General features: G+C 40.6%; 1 protein-coding gene across 8 annotated transcripts in view; it reads left to right on the top strand.

Annotated features, from left to right (window-relative positions):
* The window catches only part of LOC144600609 (BCL-6 corepressor-like protein 1), a 185,991-nt gene that overhangs the window by 131,022 nt on the left and 30,197 nt on the right, over positions 1 to 24,772 (top strand). For all 8 annotated transcript variants that reach the window (XM_078412395.1, XM_078412396.1, XM_078412397.1 and 5 more), the window contains 6 exons: positions 4,110 to 6,797; positions 13,715 to 13,877; positions 16,705 to 16,785; positions 21,058 to 21,468; positions 23,694 to 23,977; positions 24,228 to 24,503. In XM_078412395.1, coding sequence (XP_078268521.1) covers positions 4,110 to 6,797; positions 13,715 to 13,877; positions 16,705 to 16,785; positions 21,058 to 21,468; positions 23,694 to 23,977; positions 24,228 to 24,503 — 3,903 coding nt within the window. The remainder of the gene's footprint in view (positions 1 to 4,109; positions 6,798 to 13,714; positions 13,878 to 16,704; positions 16,786 to 21,057; positions 21,469 to 23,693; positions 23,978 to 24,227; positions 24,504 to 24,772) is intronic.

The raw sequence follows: 24,772 nt of genomic DNA, 5'->3' as shown, positions 1-24,772 counted from the left end.
TTTATGCCATTTGTTACAAGGTTAGCATTTTGAGTGATTTTGTGCATTTTCTGACATGGACAAAATCAACTAATTGGCATCTGTAAAAATGGAATCCATTCATTACCTGATAATAGTCTATTGATGTGGGAATCATACAAGCCAGATAATGTATCTGAAAGTAATGAATGGCTATCTGATGGTTGATAGAATAAAGAAAATAATGTGGAAAACCTGAAAGTTGGAGAAAACTAGCCACCACGATGGAGAATCCACTGAGAATGGAACAAATAGAACATATTCTTTGGAGACTATTTATACAAGTGGATTAAAAAGCAATTGGATTGAAATGCAAATTTCATGGGTAATACTGTCCTGAATTACTTCCAGTATCAGAAGAGATTTAAAGCATAGAGTACATAGAATTGATGTGTAACAGGGAAGATGGTGCAGAGCTAAGAATTTCAGATGCCTAATGCATCAGGAAAAATTATATGGCAGAAGGACGATCTATTGGCAGAATGGATCAACAATATTTGGTTTCACTTTATCAATCGAGGTACTAAATGGCTGAATTGGAGAAAATTTATATTAGTAAGCAAAAATTAGTGAGGAGGAAAAATAGGGAATGGAGGGATATGGATCATGTACAGGCAGATGAGATTAGTTTATCATGTTCGGTACAGATCTAGTGGGCTATTATTGAGCCTGTTCTGTTCGATGAGAAAGGTGGGATAGGGTTTAATGATTGGCGGGGCTATTAATCTGTAGGAAAAGATAAGACTGTTTAAATAATGAGTTCTGATGAAGAGTATAGAGATTTTTAGGCATACAAGAGAAATGTTAAAGCCATAATAGAAAAAGAATGGGGCAATGCTGCAGTGTTTTTTTTAATAAGTTTTAGAAATAAAATCAGGGAACCTGGTTACTAACCGGCATTCATTTACTAAACCGTATGCATTATTTTAACCTTAGATTGGACTATTCAAGCATTCTCCTTGCCACCTTCTTATCCATCATCATCCATTACTTGGAGTTCAATCATTTCATGTTAATTATTTCCTTTCTTGAATCAACTCTCATTTACCCATCACCACTGACTGCGACCTTTGTTCTCATTGACCTTTAGGTCTCTGGGTCTGGAAATGGATCTGGGTCTGGGCCATAAATTTATAATTCCTCTAATTCCTGTTCAAATACCTCTGGTCTTGTGTAGGAAGGAACTGCAGATGTCTACCTCTATGGTCTTACTCCTTCCTAATGTCCTGAAGTCCAACCCAATTCAGTTGTCGACACCCTTCCAATTCTGGTCTCTTTTGTATTTCCATTCTTCATCATCCCATTGTTGACAGCTATGCCTTCACTAACCCAGCCTAAATTCTGGACTTTCCTTTACGTCTTCCATCATCTATGATTGCACATTTTGCCAGTATTCAGTGTCAAGTTTTGATCTCGCTAGCATGAATTACTCTGGGACCGTTTTCTCTATTAAAGGTAGATCTAAATGTCATACTTTTTTTTTTAAAGCATTTCATATGCTAATTGCATGTCCGCCATTGTTTTGAAAAATGCCAATCGCAGTTGTTTGTTTTGCAATATGTTTCTATATAAATGTTCCTTTTAGTTTTAGATTCTGAGTTGCAAAATATGATTTTAGAGAATAACTTTCACTTACAAACACATGCGCACAGAAATAAGTTATTTATCAAATTTAATTTACCTTTTCAAAAGTGAGTGGCCTATGTAATAGAGATTAATGACTTATTATATTCTGCCTCAAAGGAATATTGTTAAAAATCTTTTCCTCAGCTTCGTTTAGTAGCCTGGTGGGTATTTGCATGAGCAGTGTAGCAATAAATCATACATACGAGGAGGTCTAGTTCTCACTGTAAAGTACAGTTATGTAGCCATCCAGTCAGGATTAGATTTGGTTTGAGTGTGCTACCCTATATAGTTATTAACATCGGCGATGTCCTCATTCTTTAGGGAATGATTGTTCCCCTCTTCCATTATAGATGAGGCTCTCACTAGGGTCTCCTCGATATCCTGTAGTCCACTCTTGCTCCCCCTCCCCCGTTCGTAACAAGGACAGAGTCCACCTTGTCCTCACCTTCCACCTCCATCAGCCGTCGCATACAACACATAATCCTCCGACATTTTTGCCACCTCTGACAGGATCACACTGCTAGCCACATCTTCCCATCTCCACCTCTTTCTGCTTTCCGCAGAGATTGTTCCCTCTGCAACTCCCTGGTCAACTCGTCCCTTTCCATCCAAACCACCCCCTCCCCAGGCACTTTCCCCTGCAACCGCAGGAGATGCAACACTTGTCCCTGTACCTCCCCCCTTGACTCCGTCAAAGCCCCCAACAGTCTTTTCAGGTGAGGCAAAGGTTCACTTGCACCTCCTCCAACCTCATCTACTGTATCTGCTGAGCCAGAGATTTGGCGATCGTTTCGCTGAACACCTGTGCTCAGTCTGCCTAAACCTACCTGATCTCCCGGTTGCTCAACACTTTAACTCCCCATCACATTCCCACACTGACCTTTCCGTCCTGGGTCTCCTCCATTGTCCGAGTGAGGCCCAGCGCAAGTTGGAGAAACAGCACCTCATTTCGCTTGGGCAATTTACACCCCAGCAGTATGAACATTGACCTCTAACTTCAAGTCGCCCTTGCTTTCCCTCTCTCTCTCCATCCCCTCCCCTTCCCAGTTCTCCAACCAGTTTTACTGTCTCCGACTACATTTTATCTCTGTACCGCCCACTCCCCTGACATCAGTCTGAAGAAGGGTCTCGACCTGAAACATCACTCATTCCTTGTCTCCAGGGATGCTGCCTGTCCCGCTGAGTTACTCCAGCATTTTGTGTCTATCTTTGATTTAAACCAGCATCTGCGGTTCTTTCGTAGTTATTAACCTAGTGGATTGAAGTGGTTTGTAATTATGGCACCGGATTAGCAACACAAAGGTTATGAGTTCAAATTATATCTTGGCAAATTTCAAACTGGTTTGAATAAGTATGTTAATTTGTGAACTCTCAGCAGAAAAATATAAGCGCAGTGACTGCTAGAAACCAAATAGTTGAGTAGTATTCTGCAGGGAAAAGAAGTTGGCATTCCTATTCAGAAGTTGGCATTCCACCAGAACCCATTTCCACATTATTGTTCTCTCTTCATGAACTATTGCAACTGTGCCTGGATAAAAGAACAGAAAAATGGCTGCTACACCTCATCTTCCTGGCGAAATTTGATCTGCAGGGTTGAGTAGAGAACGGGGCAGCCACTATTGGGTGGAAGGTTACTCAATTTATATTGGGCTTCATTGATAACCTAATGTTGCAGGTGACATCCAAGACTTGTGTGGAGAAGTCATTGTGGCTTTCCTACTATTCCATTTTCAGACATGGATCCAGAATAAAGATGTAGTCCCAGAAATTCCTCTGGCCATCCTATGAAACCTTGAACCTCCTTTTATAGAGAGTTTTCTCCTCCCTCTTTGATTGTGAAGCCTTGCAGGCCCCATTCTTTGTATCTTATTCCTGAAGATTTTCTTAATCATACCATTTTAAAATCTTGCATCTTTCTATCACCTACCTGTAATCTGCCAAGTTCAAATAGAAAACTGAGTTCATATGGTGAGTTCTAGAGTTAAAATCTTCGTAGGTCTCTCATGGGAATTAATACAAAGATTTTAATATCCTCTGAAGTAACTGGCCAAGCAAATATAGTTATGTTCAGACCACTCTCACATTTTAAAGGCATTTATGAAAAGATAATAAATCTGGGAGTGATGGCAGAATTGCATCCAATGAATTTCATTTTAGGCCTACAAAACAGACTCAACGATGAGAAATAGGCACCTGGGATGGTATTCAATGGGTATTGAAATATATGCAAACTCACACACTTAGAAATAATTGATGCTTTTAGGAGGTTGAAGATAAGTCTTAAAAAGCACAGACATAATATATGAGTCTCAGTGAGACAATTTTTACCTCTGAGTTTAAACCCGTTCTTAATTACATCATGAATTAAAGCATAAATTAAAAAAACAGTGGTAATATAAGGTAGTGTTAGTTTTTAATGAATAAATAGTCTTATTGAAATTTCTGTTGATTGCCATATCTTTTAGGTGGTGACTGAACGAATGAGCAATGGTGTCCAACAAGTCGAGGGGCTTGAAAGTAACTTGTTGCAGGAGGGACTTCAAAATTGCAAGGATAATGATCCTGAAAGATCTGTTCCAAAAGAAGAGGAGGTCGCCCTCATGACCACTTCAGATGCCCAATTAAAGACTGACAAAGTTACCAATGTGGAAAGTAAATTGGTGCATGGGGAAATGCCAGAAAATGGAGATAACAAAATGAAAAATTTGGAGATTGTGGGTATGAATCGGAAAGCACAACAACCTCAGTCAAAAACCACTTGCACTCAGGATAATGCTGGGGAACCAGAAAAGACAGCGAAAGAAATATTGACTCCTGGGAATGAAGCTTCATACAAAGGGATTCCCTGGATTGATCCACAATTAGACAGTGCTACATCAGGCGTTCACCACCCTTTTAATGCATTGAGTTCATTAAACTTATACAAACCTTGTTTATCAGCATCTCAGAATATACACAAAGTGGGTCAACCTTATTTTTCACCAGTGTTTAATCAGGGTCCACATTTGATGTACTTACCAGCACCAAGCTTAAGCCATCCTCATGTTGCACTTTCCCTTTCAACAACTTTAGGTGTTACAGGAGTGCAGACTGTATCATCATTATCACAATGTAAAGGTGTCAGCCCAAATATACCACCTGATCGGCATTCATATTCTCATCCATTGACTCTCTGCAGACCTTTGACATCAGAACCTAAAGCCAAACATACTGCTGATTATTCTCATTCCCTTCTTGTGAAGACAAAAACCCATTTGGAGCCACCTCAGAACCAGCAGTTTTTATTTTCTCCATCTCATGCTTCATCACCATCTCCCCACATTTATTTCAATTTGGGCAGTGAATTATCTTTGTCACGGAAGAATTCAAACAACCAGTTACCTAAAATTGCTGCCCGCAGTCCTACTCGTCAACCTTCACTTGGGCTAGAAAGCTCACAACCTCCATTCATGGTATTCAGATCTCCTCCTCAACTTGAGAAGCAGATATATCCAGAAGGATCCCATGATCTGCCTCTTGATTTGTCAGCAAAATCAAGTTGTTATGGCATCGGGGTTAAGCAGAATTCTTTACCCGAGCTGAGGAAAACGCCACCCATGCCCGTGTTAACTCCTGTGAAAGGGGATAGGTCATTTTCTCTATTGCACTCTAAAAGTGATGGTGTTTCCCCACGAATACCTCAAAGTGGCTACAATACCAGCAGTATTAAAGGAAGCTTTGGATTAACACCTCCGCTTCTGGTTTTTCCAGATACTATAAGAAATGGGGCTACTCTGCAAAAGAAACCAGTTGCATCTTTAACATTTCAGCCATCAAATCCAACTGTGTCATGGGTAAAAGGTTCCAGTGGTTCAGTGAACCGAAAACCACGGACATTTGTCGGAGTGGCTAATGCTATACCTGCATCTATGTTACAGATTGTTAATGGAGATCTCAAGAGTGCTGCTAAGCAAGAACCAATTTCTATTGTTTACCAAGGAGACAGCCAGTTGGCACTTCCCAATGGCAACAAAAATGGGGAGCCCAAAAATGATGCACATGAAGATCATATTGTAAAAGAAAGTAATAATCATTCACAGAGCTGTTTTGTATCTTCCTCTGGTAAAGTAGCAGCATATCCTCCTCCATTCCTTATTGGAAGCAACATTCCCATTCACCACCTAACACTAGGTAGGGATAAAACATCATTTCATCATTCACCATTATTAACAAATGGCAACTGTTCAGCACCACAACTGTCACTAACTCAAGGAATTCCTTACGGCGTGTCATCTTCCAGAGGAGAATATACTTTGTTCCAAAGCCCACATCATTTAGGAGCTGTATGGACCCCTCATAAAATCCATGCAAAAAAGATGAAGGAAGACCAGCAACAGACAATGGGGACGCCATTGTCCAACTTGGAGTCTATAGTTCATAACACGACTTTGGAGCTGTTTGCAGTTGAAAATAAAAAGGAGAGTCCTAAATCATTCAGTCCAAATGCAATAAGTAAGGAAGGAATTCCTTCCAAAGATTTGAACCAACCAGCCTCCAAATGTATAAATATAGTTGACTTAAGCCATTTATCATCTGAAAACCAAAATAAAAGTGGTCAGAAAGTTCAACAGAATACAGTTTCCACAATCAAGATGGACAAAATGACGAAACCTAACAAAGGAGTTGCCAGAGAAAATTGTAAGAATTCAACAAGTGGTGTGGGTGATGATGAAAAAGTTCATAATAAAGAACTAGAAGTTCAAGGAGTAATTACTTCTTTGCTGTTGAGCAAACAGCCTTTCACTAATCAGAGCCATAATCATAAAGATCTTCCTGTTGCAGATTTACAAAGTGACAGGAATTTAGAGGTAGTGGCCATACAGGAGTTAGCAAGTGGAAGTACAACATTCTCCAAATTGTCTACAGATGCAGATTTATCAATGACTAAAGGTATGTGTAATGAAAAAGAACGTTGTACTGCTGGACCAGTCAAACGTACTGTTACCAAAGAAAAGGATGGTTCAGTGATGAATCCAGTTTCTAAATGCAAAGGCCCTAATTCAATTAGGTGCAATGCAAACCCATCTAGCTGTGTTGGAGAGAAGTTCAAATGCACTAAGAAGGAAGATATTGTGAGTTCCAACAGGTTAAATCGAGAAGAGCAGACCATTCAGGTAATTTTATTTTTTTTTCCCCTTGCATTAGGATCAATTTTCTTTCAACTTAACTACTACATTGTTCAATAAGCAACGTCAATCAAAACTGTGATATAGCTTTTTTTCGCAGTATAATTTTTCTGATCATTGACATATGCCCACTTCAAAATGATTAGTTTATTTTATATGAATCAAAAATAATTAATTTTGGAATAAAAGTTTGTAATATGTGTATCTATTTAGATAGTAAGTTATTTTCAAATATGTAGAATAACTTAAAATCAACAAAACAATAGACAATGCTAGTGTGCAGTAAATTAACGCCTTACCTATAAATCCAAAGTTAAACAAAGATTAAAATCTTTCCGTTTACCCTGACTTTTGAAAGTGAAATGCTGCAGTAGTGCAATATATGACCCTGTGTTATTGGAATTTAGGTAAAACTTGAATACAGTGTCTATTTAAATTGAACTATGTGACCGTGTTTTTAAACATAATTTGTGAGTATTTCGAGATGAAAAATAGAAATATAAGGTAGCGGTGATTGTGTAGGACTGTAACATACAAAACACATGTTTATAAAAGAATGTTAATTGCAATATTTTAATGTGTTGATCGGAGGACAAATAAGCCAATATTGATCATAATAACATGAAATAAGATTAAAATTATGTTTAGGATAGTCTTCATTTTCTTTATAAAATGAGGTTACGATCAAAGTTGGGTAGTAAGGTTTAATATGTCAACTTTACATCTAAAATATATTAATAACTGATTGTTCTATTTCATTCCTATTCACTATGATAATAGTTCATTTGCAGAAAAGGTATTTGTTGTTGTTAGATCGTATGATTCTTTCAGTTTGGAAATTTTACTGGCCAGATCAACTGACATGCTGCCACTTGCTTTTCATGCTGTGAGATGGGCAATTGGATCTAGACACCTGCATGCTTGTTTTCTGCATAACCTGCTTCAATCTACCAAGGCTTCCACCATAATACTGAGCTCTCAGTTGAACGTCCTCACCCTTGAATCAATGGAAAATATGCTTCTGACAGCCTCATTAGAAACCTGGGAATGGTTGGGTTTCTCTCTTTGTAAGATCCTTGATCGGACAAGGGTTTCTGTCCAAGAGACATTCTGCAAACTGAAGGAGGATGGGAAGGGCTTCCAGCCTAGTAACTCTTAAGAATTTTTGAACTGAAGATTCATAACCTATGATCTCAGCTGTAAATGGATGCTTTCCATCATCATAGCTTTGCTACCTCCAAAAGAAGTAGAAGCTTATGCTGCTGGCAAGGCTGGGGTAAATACTTGCTGACTGTATATCAAAAGCTGTTTCAGGGCAGAACTGGCCAAATGGATAGATAAATCCTGAACTGCTCATCAAAAGCTGGGAGTTAATCTCATTCCAGTGATAGCATATGGGCGTTGGCGAGAAGAGTTTACTCTGTCTGGTGTACAACCAGTGCATGGCTGGCCATTTATTTGAAGATTTATCCCAATCTTGTAATTTTCGTTTTGTGAAAAGACCATTTTTCCACAAGGGGGAGTGGGAAATAGTTAATAACATTGGTCCTATGATTAATTCAACGCATATTTCTACAAAGGACTTTGTGGATATTATGGAAATGCAGAGTTAAAATAGAGGATCAGCTATTTGTCAGCAGCAAAGCTCATTTTTAAAATTTGTTTTATTTTTTCAGTTCTTGATCATAATCATAACCATCCTTTATTAGCCAAGTATGTTTCGCAACATACGAGGAATTTGTTTTGCCATACAATCATACCAATTAGAAGCAACAGAACACACAAAATACATTTTAACATAAACATCCACCACAGTGACTCCTCCACATTCCTCACTGTGATGGAAGGCGAAAAAAAGTTCAATCTCTTCCCTTTGTTCTCCCGCCGTCGGGTGCCACGAGCCTTCTGTTAACGGGATGATCTTGACTCCCGTAGCTGGCGGCGTTTGGGCCCTCCGCATCGGGGCGATCAAGTTCCTGCATCGGGGGGGAATCTCAGCTCCCCCGCGCCGGGCGATCTGACTCCGAGTCGGGGCTGGTCGAAACCTGCGACTTTGGAGCTCCCGACATCGGTCTCTACCCGAGACTGCGAGCTCCTCGATGTTGAAGTCCGCAGGCCGCAGTTGGAGCGTCGATCCCAGGCAAGGGATCGCAAGCTCTGATGGTAAGTCCACGACCCCACGGTGGGGCTCAAAGTCAGTCCCGAGCAAGGCCTCCAGATCCACGATGTTAGGCTGCAGAGCGACCGGAGATACGATCCGGAAAACAATCGCATCTCCGGCAAGGTAAGAGATTGAAAAACAGTTCCCCCAATCCCCTCCCCCACCACCCACATAAAATAAACTATGAACATTAACACAAACTTCTAAAACGCACTAAAAATAAGAAAAAAGATGAAAAAACAGACGGAGGCTGCCATTGCTAAAAGCGCCACCCAGTGGAAGTGATCAAGTGTGTTATAAAACTGTTTACATAACTAAGGAAAATGAGGCTTGATGGTGCAGATGTTTCTAATCCAAACTAGGAAAACTTCACTGTCTACAGGTTGTAAAGTTCCTTCTCTAACTGATTTATCAGTTTCCTTCATCCAGCTTTCCAGTACATAACTGCTCAGATAGGCCATTAATTTTCTAAGCCGTGTAATGTCTGCTATACGAAGTGGATATAATAGTGGTATAGTGTACTGGGGTCTGATGATTTGTTAGATACCTTTTGGAGTTTGCCGTGTTGTGCCTATGGTAAGAATCCTTGATACAGACACCTGAGTGAAAGGGAATGTATTTAATTTTCCAATCATAACAGTATTAAACATAGACATAGTGATTAAGTATAATGGACGGTAATCGAGACCTGGATCAGAGTAAAACTTGGCAGTCATGCTGCAAGACTGTAGCTTGCTGGAGTTGTGGACAGTGAGGAAAGCAGCAAGATATAGATCAACTAGAATTAGGTACCAAAATGGCAGATGGAGTTTAATCCGAGCAAGAGTGAGATGCTGCATTTTGGAAGGTTAGATGTAAGGGGAAGATATACGGTTGATGGCAAGACCCTTAACAGCATTGATGTCGAGAGGGATCTTGAGATCCAGGTCCACAGCTTCCTATAAGTGTGAACACAAATAGATAAGAGAGGTAAAGAAGATGTATTGTATGCTTGTCTTCATTGATTGGGCATTGAGCATTAGAGTCAGGAAGTCGTGATGCAGCTTCATAATCCTTTGGTTAGGCTGCATTTGGAGTATTTTGTACAGTTCTGGTCACCCCATTACAGGAAGGATGTGGAGGCTTTGGAGAGGATGCAGAAGCGGCTTACCAGAATGATGCATGAATTAGAGTGTATCAGTTGCAAGGAGAGGGGGGACATCAACCGTTTATCTTGTTTTCTTGTATAAATTGTTTTCTCTGGGATGTGCCTGGAACATGCCACCAGGTGTAGTGGAGGCAATTACGATAGTGGCCATTAAGAGGCTTTTCAGATAGGGATATGGATACGGAGGGATAGGGATTATGTGCAGGCAGATGAGATTAACTTATTTTGGCAGGTAGTTACAAAATGCTGGAGTAACTCAGCGGGACAGGCAGCATCTCTGAAGAGAAGGAATGGATGATGTTTCGGGTCGAGACCCTTCTTCAAACCCAAAACGTCTCCCATTCCTCCTCCAGAGATGCTGCCTGTCCTGCTGAGTTACTCCAGCATTTTGTGTCTACCTTCGATTTAAACCAGCATCTGCAGTTCTTTCCGACACAACTTATTTTGGCATCTTGTTCAGCATGGGCATTTTGGGCTGAAGGGCCTATGCTATACTGTTCTATATATATTAGAAAACAGATTTTTTTGTATGTATATGAAATTTCAAATTTAACTAAAATGTTTTAAAAAGGAACCAGTTAATATTTAAACATAAATATCTGTTGATCTAGAACAGTTTAAGCAAAATAATGCAATTTATTGCGCAGTTGCTAATTTGAACCCAAGTCATTTCCTTACATGTTAGCTTTACTGTTATGCTATTATGTTGCATTACTCCTACTGTAGATGTCTCTTTGCTGTTGGAAACCTGCCCATTTCTGTTAGAGGGGAAACTGTCATCTATGCTATATGTCACTGATGACCTCTTGCCCAAAATGGACAATTGCTGTTTATTACCAGAAATGGCTGTTGGGTAGAATAGGAAGCTACGCGTAGAGAAAAGTGCATTGCCTGAGAGCCTGTGGTGGCAGGAGAAATCCTTGGGAAGATCAGAATTTTTAAACTGAACAATACGATAGGACTGTCAAATGTTTGAGTTGACGCCATGTTGGGATTCGCTGTATCCCCAGTCACATTCCAATTACAATAGCCCCCAAATGCATGCCTTCTGGAAAGAGGACATGCAGGTCTGTTTCTTGTTGGCTGCAGTGAGACATCTCTGTTGCTGCAGAACAGAAATCTGTTGACCCACATGCATGTTTATTTGCTACAAGATCACACATAAAGGACCTATGATCCGTCTAGGATTCCACAGTGGCATGAACATTTTGAATGGCTTCAAACGTAAACTTCATGGGAGCAAAAACCTGATCCATTGCCTAACCATCACAATGATTTACAGAAAAGTGTATATCATCTCCATTGTAGATATTATGTTGCTTTAGGTCTGCACAACCTCTTGCACTTCACTTCTGCTCACCTTGCACATTTGATCTGACAGACCAGACTAAGCCTGTGAGACCAACTTCTAGTATAGAAGTTGGGAGGTTTTGTTGCAGTTATATAAGATGTTGTTGAGGCCACATTTGGAGTGTTGTGTTCAGTTTTGGTCACCATGTTACAGGGAAGATGGTGTCAAGCTGGAAAGGGTACAAAAAAATATTCACAAGTTTGTTGCCAGGAATCGAGGGCCAGATCTACAGGAAGAAGTTGAGCAGGCTTGGACTTTATTCCTTGGAGCGCAGGAGGATGAGGGGTGATATGTTAGAGCTGTACAAAATCATGAGAGGAATAGATCGGGTAAACGCACAGGGTCTTTTGCCCAGAGGAGTGGAATCGAGAACCAGAGGACATACGTTTAAGTTGAGAGGGGAAAGATTTAAAGGGAACACATGAGGGGTAACTTTTTTATACAAAGAGGGGTGGGTGTATGGAACAAGCTTCTGGAGGAAGTAGTTGAGGCAGGTACTATCGCAATGTTTTAAGGAACATTTAGACAGGTACAAGGATAGGATAGGTTTAGAGGGATATGGGAAAAAGCAGGCGTGGGACTAGTAGTGGCTGTTAGTGCCTGTTAGTGTAATAGGGCATGTTGGTTGGAGTGGGCAAGTTGGGCCGAAGGGCCAACGGCGTATGACTCTATGCCCCCCATTACCCATTCTCTGATTACTTCTTTCTTGTAGTTTTCATTTGATTCCAACAGGGAAGTACTGTTGTGTAAATTCACCTGACAAGCCAGGATAACTGATTTTCTTTCCCACCTGCCTGACTGCAGCCTACTTGAAAATACCGGTCGGTCTATGATAGATTTTGCTCATGTCGTGCTGTTAATTAGTTATACTGCCCTTTCACCTCCACGTCAGCTATTGGCTCATCATTTTCAGACTCTCCCTCCTCCCTCTAGACCTCTAGAGTTGTAGAGGAGTGACATTTCTCCCAGATTCTGCAGTGACAGGAACACATGGCTGTCTTGATATTATTTTTATGGAATGCATTGAGCATGCACTGAGAATCTTTTATATGGGGAATTTCCAAATGGGAGGAACTGATGTGGAAGAAGCATAAGATGTTTGCATTTCATGGAGATTAGGAGCCTACTGTGCTGAACGAATTTCAAAGGGCTCTTGTCAGTAAATATCAAGAAAGAAAGAGTATTACTGTCTTAGTTATAGTGAGTGTGAAAGATGGGGCAGGATGTCAGTAAGTATTATGATAGGAGGACTGTCAGGGAATGCAAAGGATCAAGAACTGGCGTATGTAGTCATAATGTGCAGCCGTATGCAGTTATGTCAGTAGCCCATGTTGAGTATAGGGTCTTGCCTTCACAGTCCTGAGGAGGTCCTTTCCTGCACTGCTCCACATTTCTTGGGGTAATGCTGTTGGAAATAGGCAACACTGACATCTCCTGGTAGGCACTTCAGGTTCTAGATAATCTGTTCCCTCTTTCTCCTATTGTGATCTTCTCCGTGAGAAATCCATGAAGTTTGGATTCTCGCACTCCGCTCCTGTATTCTGTGCAAAAGCATTTCAGATAGATGTCACAGCCAGAAAGGCAAGTCTGAACAGCTGCACAACATTCTAATGGGAGTCTCTATTATGCTAATTTCCAAATAATGAAAATGGTTGGGGGAAAAGAATACCTGCATTGTTGCAGAGGATTGCAATTTATGATTGAAAATTGCGATCCCTTGTTAACTTTCAAATTAGTGCTATGGCAAAGTGCTACTTGGTCTTAGTGCTCCAATTTTGCAACATCAGATTTTTAATTAAAAAAAAAAACTATATGTTTTTTCCTGATGATTAATGAACTATAAATATAAATATAGTCATTAATGGTGATGATTTTGACATTATTATTTTGAGAAATTAAAGAATGGTTAAGAAATCAGGGAAAAAGAGGTGGCAGGATTTTTGACTGATCCACTCTGCTGCTGAGCCACTCTGCTGAGAGTCAATGCTTCAGTGGGCGTACAATCCATTTCACGAAATGCATAGATATTATAGTAAATAGTGGACATTTGATTCATTCAATAATTGCTGTCATAGATATAATAGTAAATAAAGAGAGGAAACAGTAACCTCCACTGTTTTATATGTTCTTGTTAACTTATTATTTTGCTTTTATGTAACATGAGTTGGAAGTATGGATGTGCTTATATAAACTTGAAGAACATTGAGTTAAAGATAATTATGACATCAGTTGAATGTAAATTGCAGGGAAGCAAAAGACGGTCAAGCAGTCTCGAAGTGAGCCAGATAGAAAGTGAAGAAAATGTCTGTTCATCTGATGGACATGATGGGGCAAGAAGAAGCAGACGGCTGAAGACACCAAAGACTGAATCCCCTTCCAGTACAGCAGGGCAAGATAAAGGTCGAACTGGTATGTAATGTCACACTATTTGTATTCCCCTTTGTGTAATGAAATGAGCCAAGTGTAGGGGAGGCCCTTACTTTAATCATGGGAGACCTCCTGAATCTCTTATTTGTTTGTCTGATGACAATAGCATCTCCATTGAGATCCCAGTTTATATATTATTGGGGTTCACTTAATATGTAAATGTTGAAAAGGGCCCATCAGCTTAAGGTGAATGCCTCTGCCAGTTAATTAGAAGAGCAGGTCCCCTGCAGCTCCATCCTTGCTCCCCCAACCCCTCGCTGCAATAGGGACAGAGTCGCCCCTAATCCTTACCTTTCACCCCATCAGCTGTCTCGTACAACACATAATCCTCCAACATTTTTGACACCTCCAACGGGATCCCACCACTAGTCACATCTTCCCATCTCCACCGCTTTCCGCCTTCTGCAGCGATCCTTCCCTCCGCAACTCCCTGGTGAACTCAACCCTTCCCACCCAAACCACCCCCTCCCCAGGCACCTTCTCCTGCAACCACGGGAGATGCAACACCTGTCCCTCAACCTCCTCCCTCAACTGTCCAAGGACCCCGACAGTCCTTTCAGGTTAGGCAGAGGTTCACTTGCAACCTCCAACCTCATCTACTGTATCCGTTGTTCAAGATGTGAACTCTTATACATCAGCGGGACCAAACGTAGACTCGGCAATCATTTCGCTGAACACCTTCACTCAGTCCGCCTGCACCTACCTGATCTCCCGGTTGCTGAACACTTTAATTCCCCTTCCCATTCCCACACTGACCTTTCTGTCCCAGGCCTCCTCCATTATCAGAGTGAAGCTAAACGCAAATTGGAGGAACAGCAAGTCTTTTTTCGCTTGGGCAACTTAAAACCCAGGGGTATGAATATTGATTTATCTAACTTTAAGTAACCACTGCATTTCCTCTCTCTCCATCCCTTCCCCACCCAAGTCTTTCGTTCTCACCAGCTATAGCTAACAATTACCTGGTTCCTTTATCTTTGCTACTTGTTTGCATATCTTTCATTCATTTGTTCTATATCTCTCTACATCATCGTCTATATCTCTCGTTCCCCTTTCCCGTGACTCAATCTGAAGAAGGGTCTGAAGAAAATGTCTTCCTCAGATCCTCAGATTTGGGGAAAAAGCTGGAACGGGGTACTGATTTTGGATGATCAGCAATGATCACATTGAATGGCGGTGCTGGCTTGAAGGGCCAAATGGCCTTCTGCACCTATTTTCTGTTTCTATGTTTCTTCTCTAAATTTCTGAACGATCCTAAACGAATCCCCTTTCGTTTTAAATATTTTACTGTAGTGAAAAATTATTGGCTATTCTTTGGTTAATGTCCATCCCGTTACTTTGAGACTGTGACTCTTGATTTTATAACATCCCAGTCAGGGGCAATATTAACTCTACATCGAGTTTGTCAAGCTCAGTGGGCCAGATCTCAAACAATACAGAGTATAGGAAGGAGATAGAGCGCTTATTAACATGGTGTCAAGACAACATCCTATTGCTGAATATAGAAACAAAGAACTGCAGATGGAGGTTTATACCAAAGATAAATACAAAGTACAGGAGTAACTCAGCAGCTTCTCTGGAAAAAGATAGGTGACGCTTTGGGTCAGGACCCTTCTTCAGACTGAAAGTAAGGGGTAGAATGGGAGGGGGGTATGAAGAGCTGGAGGTGAGAAAAGACCAGGACCAATCCGAGCCAACCACAAATGGATACATTATGGAGAGTTGAGGAACTGGTAAAACGACTAGGGGGGAGGAAGGGGGTACGAGTTGAGGGGGGAGGGGAGTATAGGTGGAAGTTACTTCAAATTAGAGAATTGAACTTTCATACTGTTGGGCTGTAAGCTACCCAAGCAAAATATGAGGTGCTGTTCCTTCAATTTGCATGTGGGCAGTGAAGGAGGCTCAGAACAGAAAGGTCAGTTTGGGAAGGGGAGTTGGAATGATTGAAAACTGGGAGATCTCATGGGCCTCTGTGGACCGAGCGTAAGAGTTCAGCAAAACAGGCGCTGTGTCGATGTTTTGTTCTCGCAGTTGTACAGGAGGCCACATTGGGAACAGCAGATGCAGTAGCTGAGATTAGAGGAGGTGCATGTGAACCTCTGTCTCACCTGGAAAGACTGCTGTGGTCCCTGGATGGAGGTGAGGGAGGAGGTATAGGGACATGTCTTGCATCTCCTGGGGTTGTCGGGGAAAATACCTGGGATGGGAGTGGTTTACGTGGGAAGAGACGAGTGAACCAAGGAGTTGAGGAAGGAGCGGTCTCTGTGGGAGGCAGGAAGTGGAGGATGGGAAGTTGTGACTGATGGCGGGATCACATCAGAGGTGACGGAAATGACAGAGAATGATGTGTTGGATGCAGAGGCAAAAGATAAGGACCAGGTGGAACCTTGTTCTGCCTGGAGGTGAGGGGAACCAATGGGAAGAGAACTATGGGATACAGAAGGAATTGGTAGGTTTTTATTAGATAGTCTGTCCCTGTGATGGAGACCGAGAGATCAAGAAAGAGGAGAGAGGTATCAGAGATAGTCGAAGTGAATTTCAGGGCAGGGTGGAAGTTAGTGGTAAATGAAATGAAATCAATGAGAATGATGTGTTGGATACGGAGGCTAGTGGGACAAAATATAAGGACCTGGGGAACTATCCTTGTTCTGCCTGGGGGTGAGGGGAAACACAAGCGTCCTTTATTATCATTGACAAAGCATGAGCCTACTTTAACATAATTGCCGAAACTCCTCTTAAATGTAGAAATCCTGCAGAGGAAATTCATTGTTACATATGATGTGAAATTGTTGGCTTCTGTTTACTTTCCTAGATTTTACTCTGAAAAAAGGCAAAAACAGTTTTCAGGACTTTATTCCAGTGGTGTTGAAAACTAGGACCCGTAGTCAGTCAGGTGAGTAAACTTCACTTCAAGTAGCAAATTGAGGCAGACCAGGGGAAATACTTCTGATATTGTTACACGAATATGTGGACACTTCAACAAACACAGTAAGATAGGCAGCTTTGTTTAAATTTTGGAATTTCCGCCACAAAGAAGATTTTATGCAGTAATGGCAAAGTTATGTTTGTAAGTTTTTGTTAGATTATACTAATAACGATCAATTTTAAATAACGAGAAAAGTAAGGTAATTTTCTGACATCCATTTCTGAATATGATTAGAAGCTAAATATTTCAGGTTATAAACTTTAAGGCAATGAAAATGAGAAAATGGCCAGCAGCAATTTTGATTAAGAAGTGTGGTTCCATAAAGGTGATCAGGCAGTGAATACTCAAGGACAATGGTAAGGTATATCAAAGGATGCAATACTTTTTTTGGAATTAGCTGTAGACCTCTTGATGGCGATGTACCGGGTAGGTTTTTAATAAAAGTAGTGACTCTTTAGAATGGTGTTGGAGCAACTTTGCAAATATCTTTTAAAACTGACCGAATGAAACATCCTGGATTTAGTTATGAGGAACAAACCAAAGTTGGTTTTCAGTGCCTTGATAGAACATCATGGAAAAAGAGTCCATACTAAGACTGAATTTAAATTGAGTTGGAAATAGAGAAGTGAAAATTCACAACCCAAGATTTTAAATTTAAATAAAATAAATTTCAAGAATTAATGAATGAGTAAACCGATAAACCACTTGAAAGCCTCCAATAAGCAGTAAGTACATTGCAAGAATGATATATATAAAGGACAAAGGTTCCCATTATACAGCCAAGCATTGTCAACAAATGTGGTTGGAATAAGTCTGGAATTTAACATTACTTATGCTTTGTTCATGTTATTTTCTCTAGTATGCTTTGAGGCTTTTTACAGATTTCAGCTTGAAGAATTTCCAGGTTTTCTTTCATGTTTTCTATATTTTATGGCTAATGATACCAGTTAAAAATACTTTATCTTTGTAATATATGATTCAAAATATAATACCCTGTATTTGTTTTTAATATTTGTTTCCCTGCTACAAGTCAGTGCATAAAATTACAACTTTAGTTTAATTTAGTTTGGAGATATAGCATGGAAACAAGGCCTTCGGCCCACCAGGTCCGCACTGACCAACGATTACCCATACACTAGTTCTATCCCTCACACTAAGGACAATTTACAGAAACCAATTAACCTACAAACCTGCACATCTTTGGAATGTGGGAGGAAACCGGAGCTTCCAGAGAAAACCTACGCAGTCATAAGGAGTACATACCACAGTATGTTGTTTCTTTTTTTTTTTTTTCCTAATCAGATGTGCAGCACTTTGGTCAACGTGGGTTGTTTTTAAATGTGCTATACAAATAAAATTGACTTGACTTGACTTGATACAAACTGTACTGACAGCACTTGTAGTCAGAATCAAATCTGGGTGTCTAGCGCTGTAAGGCAGCAACTCTACCGCTGCACTATTGTGTCGCCCTAAACTCTTTCATATTTGTCCCTGGAAAATAATTGCTCTTTCAAATACCAAGGGCATTGGCCAGTTTCCTTCCATTTACCACAAGACACAGGGACATGCTGATGCTGCAATCTTGAGCAAAACACAAATTGCTGCCTTTCACTCATGTTTTGTCTTCTATTTTTGCTACCTATGAGGTGTTGTCATTTTTACTACCTCAATCAAGTCCATGATGCAGAGTTAGGCACATCTGGCACATAGATTTAACTATTACTCACTAGTATTGATTGGAATATTTCAAAAGCTTATCAGACAGTACCCTTTATTACTAAAGTCATGCAATACTCTATAACTGCCATGAGCTAAAGATAACCCACTGCTTTTTTCCAGAATCAACCATTTTGCCAAATCATCTCTCCAGTTCTGCCCAGCCTCTTCTCCAAAAAGGGTTAACATTTCTTGGACTTCTCTTCCAGTAAGATTGAGAGCACTTATTAATCTTGCCCTATCACTTCATCTTTACCATATCCATCAACCTAAGCTCAAAACCAACTCAACCTGAAAACTGGTGTTTTCCTTCTATAACCCTTAAACTCTTTTAGATTATTTTATCCAAGAGTACTAGTTGCTGTTTATTTCACTTCATTTCAATAAACTGAACCAAATTGTATCCCTGCCCCAGTGTTGGCATTACCTCATCGCCTTCTACCTATATCCCACCCTCTGGCTTTACATTTCTCTTCTCACCCTTTGTCTCCTTTGTCACTTTCTCTACCTATCTGCCAATCAACAACTCCCCCCCCCCCCCCCTCACTTGTATTCACCTATTACTTACCAGGCTTTGTCCCATCGCACTTCTCTTTTCTAACTTTCTCCATCCTACTCCAATCAGTCTGAACATGGGTCCTGACCCCAAACATTGCCTGTCCATTCCCTCCATAGATACGCCCTGACTTTTTGAGTTCCTCCAGCATTTTGTGTTTTGCTCAAGATTACAACATCCGCAGTCCCTTTGACTTCATCTAACTCTTTGTTACATTATCATAGCAAGAGCATGTTCAGTAATGTTTTTTCTCCCCATCCCTGCATTGTTGGCTCTGGAATCACCCAAGGATCCATGTTGAGAACCCTCCTCTTTATCTACATAATTGCTTTATAGTTGTGTATGAAGTTATAAAGTTAGGTTTATAATGACCCCACCCACAATGTACCTTTACAACTCACTGCCTTGTTTTGTCGGGCTGAATTTGCAATGTCCATTCTTAGATGTGATCCAATTTCATCCCATTAAACAGCAGAAACAATGATCCAAAAATACAAATATAAAATGCAGGAAACACATCAGGTCAGGCAGCATCTTTGGAAAAAGAAACAGAGTTGATGTTTCAGATTGAAGATCCTTCTTTATATTTCTGAAAGAGAGAAAACAGGTTTTAAGTCCAGAGAAAGTGGTGATGGGACGGAAAGGGACAAAGGAACATCTCTAACAGGATAAGTTCTGGTTTGCCCAAGTAATTCTGATGTTACAGAGCCATCTTGTGAATAGATTAGTAACGCAAGAAGAAAGATAAAACAAAAAAGGAACTTGTTAAGGCTGTGAAATGCAGAGTATAACCACTGATGAAACCTGAAATCAAAAGGAGAATGTTGGAAATGCCCAGCAGATCAGGCAGCATCTGTGGGGAGAAAAAAGTTGAGTTAATATTAAAGATGGGTAATCTTTCAGTGGTAAATCTAGCCAGTTCTGATATAGACAGAAAAGTCCAAATATCTGAAATTGTTCAATTTGATATTGTCCCAAATGCTGCAACATGCCAGGCAGCTGTTTCCAATCTCACATTGGACTTCATTGGAACAGTGTAAGAGATCACAGACAGGTAGAAGAGAGTTTTGTGCGGGATTGAGAATTAAAATGTCAGATGATTGGGAACGCTGACCGATTGTCTCTATATGGCTTCTCCAATGTAGAGGACAAATAAAATTAAAAAATAATTACTTCATTAGAGATATTGTACCACCTGATATTGATTATGCCCCTCGCCATGACCAATCCTGCTGGCTAAAGCAGACTTGTGATGCTTTTTACAATAGAGTGCAAAAAATAAGGCAGCTTATCTACTTACGGTCAAGACCTACATTAATTTCTGTGACATGTGTTTTCTCAAATTCTGCTATAAACCATCTGTTGCCATGCCACCTAAATTTCTAAATGTTTCTGATTTAATATTTTCTTGGTCAGCTTCCCATTTTCCTACTGTCCATAAACTTAAGTTTATCATTTAGCTCCACCCTCTGCTGCATTCACTCTCCCCCAGTGTAACATTTCAATTGGTTATTTATTTGTATCTGTAAGTCCAAGTCAAATTAATATATGAACATTACAATGCTTCTCTTAAAGACTATACTTGGTCTTGACTTCTCACTGGATGATAGATCTGATTCCAAGACTTAGGAAGCTCTATCCTGCCCCTTTGCATTCTGATGGGAGTGCAAAGAACCTGAAATTTGGGAGCCTTCTAGTGGCCTCATCAATCTCCAGCAAGATGTAATATGCCAACTACATGACTTGATTTTCCTCTATTTTTCCCCGTACTCACTGATTTAATTGCAAGATTGCAGTGGCAGCTGGTAATGAAAAACAATCTGGTAACATCAATCTAGATGGGTATTTTACATTAGTCACCAAGTAATTTAGATATAACCTTGCAGTTCTGGATTGCAATGTTTTAATATTCTTTAATCATGGTAATTAAAATGACCTATATTATATTTTCAATTTTTATGTTGTAGAAAGTCATTCCGGCACATCAGTAAATTTGGGATGTGAGCAGACAGACAGTTCATTGGGGGAAAGTCAGCGTATGCAAGAGGTGGTGGAAGATGATGTAAAGAATTCAACGGATCAAGAACTGTTTAAAACGGAGGGTAAAGAGACCAAAGAAGAAAGTGAGCTGGGAATATCTACCAACTTGATTACAGACTTGAGTGAACAAGATAGTTTGGAACAATGTGACTTGACTTGCCTCATAGACACTGATGGGAATTGTAAAACTAATAATAAACAAACCCCCATCATTAAGACACAAGCACGAGGCAGTAGAAAAAAATTCCAGAATGAGGTAGTTTCAGAGGTGTCTTTCCACGAAGGGGAGAAAAATCAAGTGGGCATTGGTTCGCATACACGAAAGGCAGTTACCACAGGTAAAGTTCAGTCTTTTGAATAATGCATGCAATATCATCCTTGGAAATGAGAATTATAATCTGTATTTGTGACCTATTCACACATTACATATTGTTCCTGATCTTTATTGGCACATGATTCATGAAAGTTCACAATTAGAAGTTAATATGTGTGAAGTAGTTGTGTGACTCGGCAGACTTGAATGGCCAACAGGCCTAATCTTGTTGAGTTTTTACAAGAAGGAAGAAGATGAGAATGTGGAGAAAATAAAACAAGGGATTCATGTAGGATTAGTGCAAATGAGTGGCTGATTGTCGATATAGACTCTGAACCAAAGGGCCTGTTTCTGTACTCAGTCATTCTATGACTCTAACTAAATTCAGGCATTCCTACATGAGTTAGTTGGTCCTCTGCGTGGTGTGCTGATATTGCAAAAGATCATGCTCCACTGATGCCAAAAGTGGATTTTAGCTAAAGCATTTTGAGTTCTAGCCCAGATATAAACATAGCACAAAAAGTAAGGAAATTTGTGTTTGGCAGATTATTTCTTTGTTGTAACAATACTTCTTGGCAATAAGTCTTATACCGTTGGAAAGCCTGTTTATTTCCCTTTTAAATGGTGCCACATTTGTAAGGAACATGCATTTGTGGGATGAGCAGCAGAGCTGAGTATGTGGGTTGCGCCCATGAAGAATCTGCCAAATCTTCTCTGCCAATGCCAAACAGCTTATTCTGCCATTGACTCTTGTTCGGTGTTGTTTGGTGGATTGGATGATTGAAGTCTGAAGAAACAAGACATATTGGCAATTTAACAATTTATTCATTTAATAAATAGGAGCCTCAGTAGCGTGTGGAAGAACCATACACAGCCACAACAGCCTGGCACCACCTCCTCATGCTGGTCACCAGCCTGGTCACACACTGTTGTGGGATGGCATCCCATTCTTCAACCAGCATTTGTCGCAAGTCAGCCAATGTGGTTGTGTTGGTCACTCTGGCACGAACAGCACGCCCAAGCTGATCCCACAAGTGTTCATTGAGGTTGAGGTCAGGACTGCTGGCAGGCCATTCCATCCTCTCCACTCCCAAATTCTGGAGGTAGTCTCTGAGAAACCCTGCTCTGTGGGGGCGAGCATTGTCATCTTGGAGGATAGAGTTCGGTCCCAGACTGTGGAGATATGGGATTGCCACTGGTTGCAGAATCTCATCTCGATATCTCTCTGCATTGAGATAGCCTCCAATGATGACAAGCCGCGTTTTTCCAGTGAGGGAGATGCCGCCCCACACCATCACACTGCCTCCACCAAAAGATGTTACTCTATCGGTGCAGCAATCAGCATAGCGTTCTCCGCGTCTTCTCCACACTTTGACCCTATGATCCAACTGCCTTTGGCAGAATCTGGACTCATCGCTGAACATAACGTTCCTCCACATGTTCAGGTTCCAGTGCACGTGTTGCCGACACCAGCGCAAACGGGCCTGACGGTGAAGGGCAGTCATGGCAGGCCTGGCAGCCCTATGAGACCGGAGATCGGCTGGGTGCAGTCTGTTCCGAATTGTCTGGGCAGAGAGCCGTCGGCCATATCGTCCTGCAAACCTTGACTGCAAATCTGTAGAAGACAGCCTTCTTCGGGTGTCGTCTTCTTGGGACGCCCACTTCGCGGCCTGTCTCTGACATCCCCCATTATATGGAACTTGGCCTTCACTTTGGAGATGGTACTAGGGCTCACTCCAAATAATGCCACAACTTGGTTTTGCGGAACACCAGCTTGAAGTTGCCCTATCGCACGGGCCCTATCCAGATCAGTCAAACGTCGCATGCCGATTCTTGGAGCAGACACCTACTGTAGCAGGGCCCATGCTCACAGATGCTGCCAATCAGGTGCCAATCAGGGGGTACCAGAAGCTCAAAACAAGAGTCAATAGCAACAGCAGAATAAGCTGTTTGGCATTGGCAGAGAAGATTTGGCAAATTTTTCATGGGCGCAACCCATATACTCAGCTCTGCTGCTCATCCCACAAATGCATGTTCCTTACAAATGTGGCACCATTTAAAAGGGAAATAAACAGGCTTTCCAACGGTATAAGATTTATTACCAAGAAGCATTGTTACAACAAAGAAATAATCTACCAAACACAAATTTCCTTACTTTTTGTGCTATGTTTTTAGTTTCATAAGAACATACAATATCTGTAGCAGAGTAGAAGCCTGGTCAAGGTAACCGCATTGCAGTTTTCTTTTTAGGCATATGGACACCACCTGCTTCATCACAAAAGAAGCTAACTCCTTCACCAACATTATCTAATACTGACTGGAACCTAAGTATCAGACACAGCACACCTGTGACAGGAAGCATACGGAAACGTAAAGAGTCTTGCAGCCCAGATGTTCTCAATTTGTCCCACATACAAGAATCTCCAAGTCAGTACCAGCCTGAAAAACCATCAGGAAAACGTAAATGTAAGACAAAGCATATTGGTGGGTCCCTGCCATCAGAAGAAGGTGCAGACAATCAAGGAAAGCACAAGGTAAATAATTAATAATAGTTACCTTTACGGTTTGCAATATTGCATGGCTACATTGTTTTGTGTTTAATTTTTTTTGAATGCCGAACCAATATACGAGATATTAGGAATAGACCCTGTTTTAACTATCTGCATCATTCCCAAGTTAAATATGCAATGAAAATGAACACATTGTTAATCTTTAAAATTATATAATGGAATAGTTCATATTTTGCCTCATTAATTGATCTATTAGACATTTATTTTGTATCAGGTTAAAGTAAAGCAAAACCGCTCCCTGAAGCGATTAGCGTTAATCCTGGATTCTGATTGGAGCCCGTCACCAAAGAAGAAACGTGATTATTCTGTCCGCCTGAAAAAAAGGACATCCTCAGCTACTCCAGTTAAACATGTGACACGGCCACAGTCACCATCTGCTCAAGCAGAGACATCCACAGGACAGCAATCTCTATCTGAAACACGAAAACTAATTGTAAATAAGAATGCTGGTGAAACCTTGCTGCAGAAGGCAGCACGATTAGGTTATGAGGTAAAAGCTTTAATAATATAATTTGATAAGTGATCTGTTTGGTTTTATTGTCATTTCTTTCACCGTCCAGACTTCTGGCACTACAACAGTAACTTTGCATGTGTGTTTTTTTTTTACCTCTTTTACAGTATCTACAGAAAATGCATGGTGCATGTTCTGCCAGGTTGATTCACAAAATTACAGATGATTTATAATTTATAGATTAATGAGATAATCAAATATGATGATAAACCAGGATCAAGTCAACCATTCCCTTATATGAATTTTAA

This window comes from Rhinoraja longicauda, chromosome 15, assembly GCF_053455715.1.
Source record: "Rhinoraja longicauda isolate Sanriku21f chromosome 15, sRhiLon1.1, whole genome shotgun sequence".
Lineage (NCBI taxonomy): Eukaryota > Metazoa > Chordata > Chondrichthyes > Rajiformes > Arhynchobatidae > Rhinoraja > Rhinoraja longicauda.
The sequence above is the reverse complement of the archived record's forward strand: the minus strand, read 5'-3'. Positions and strand labels throughout refer to the sequence as shown.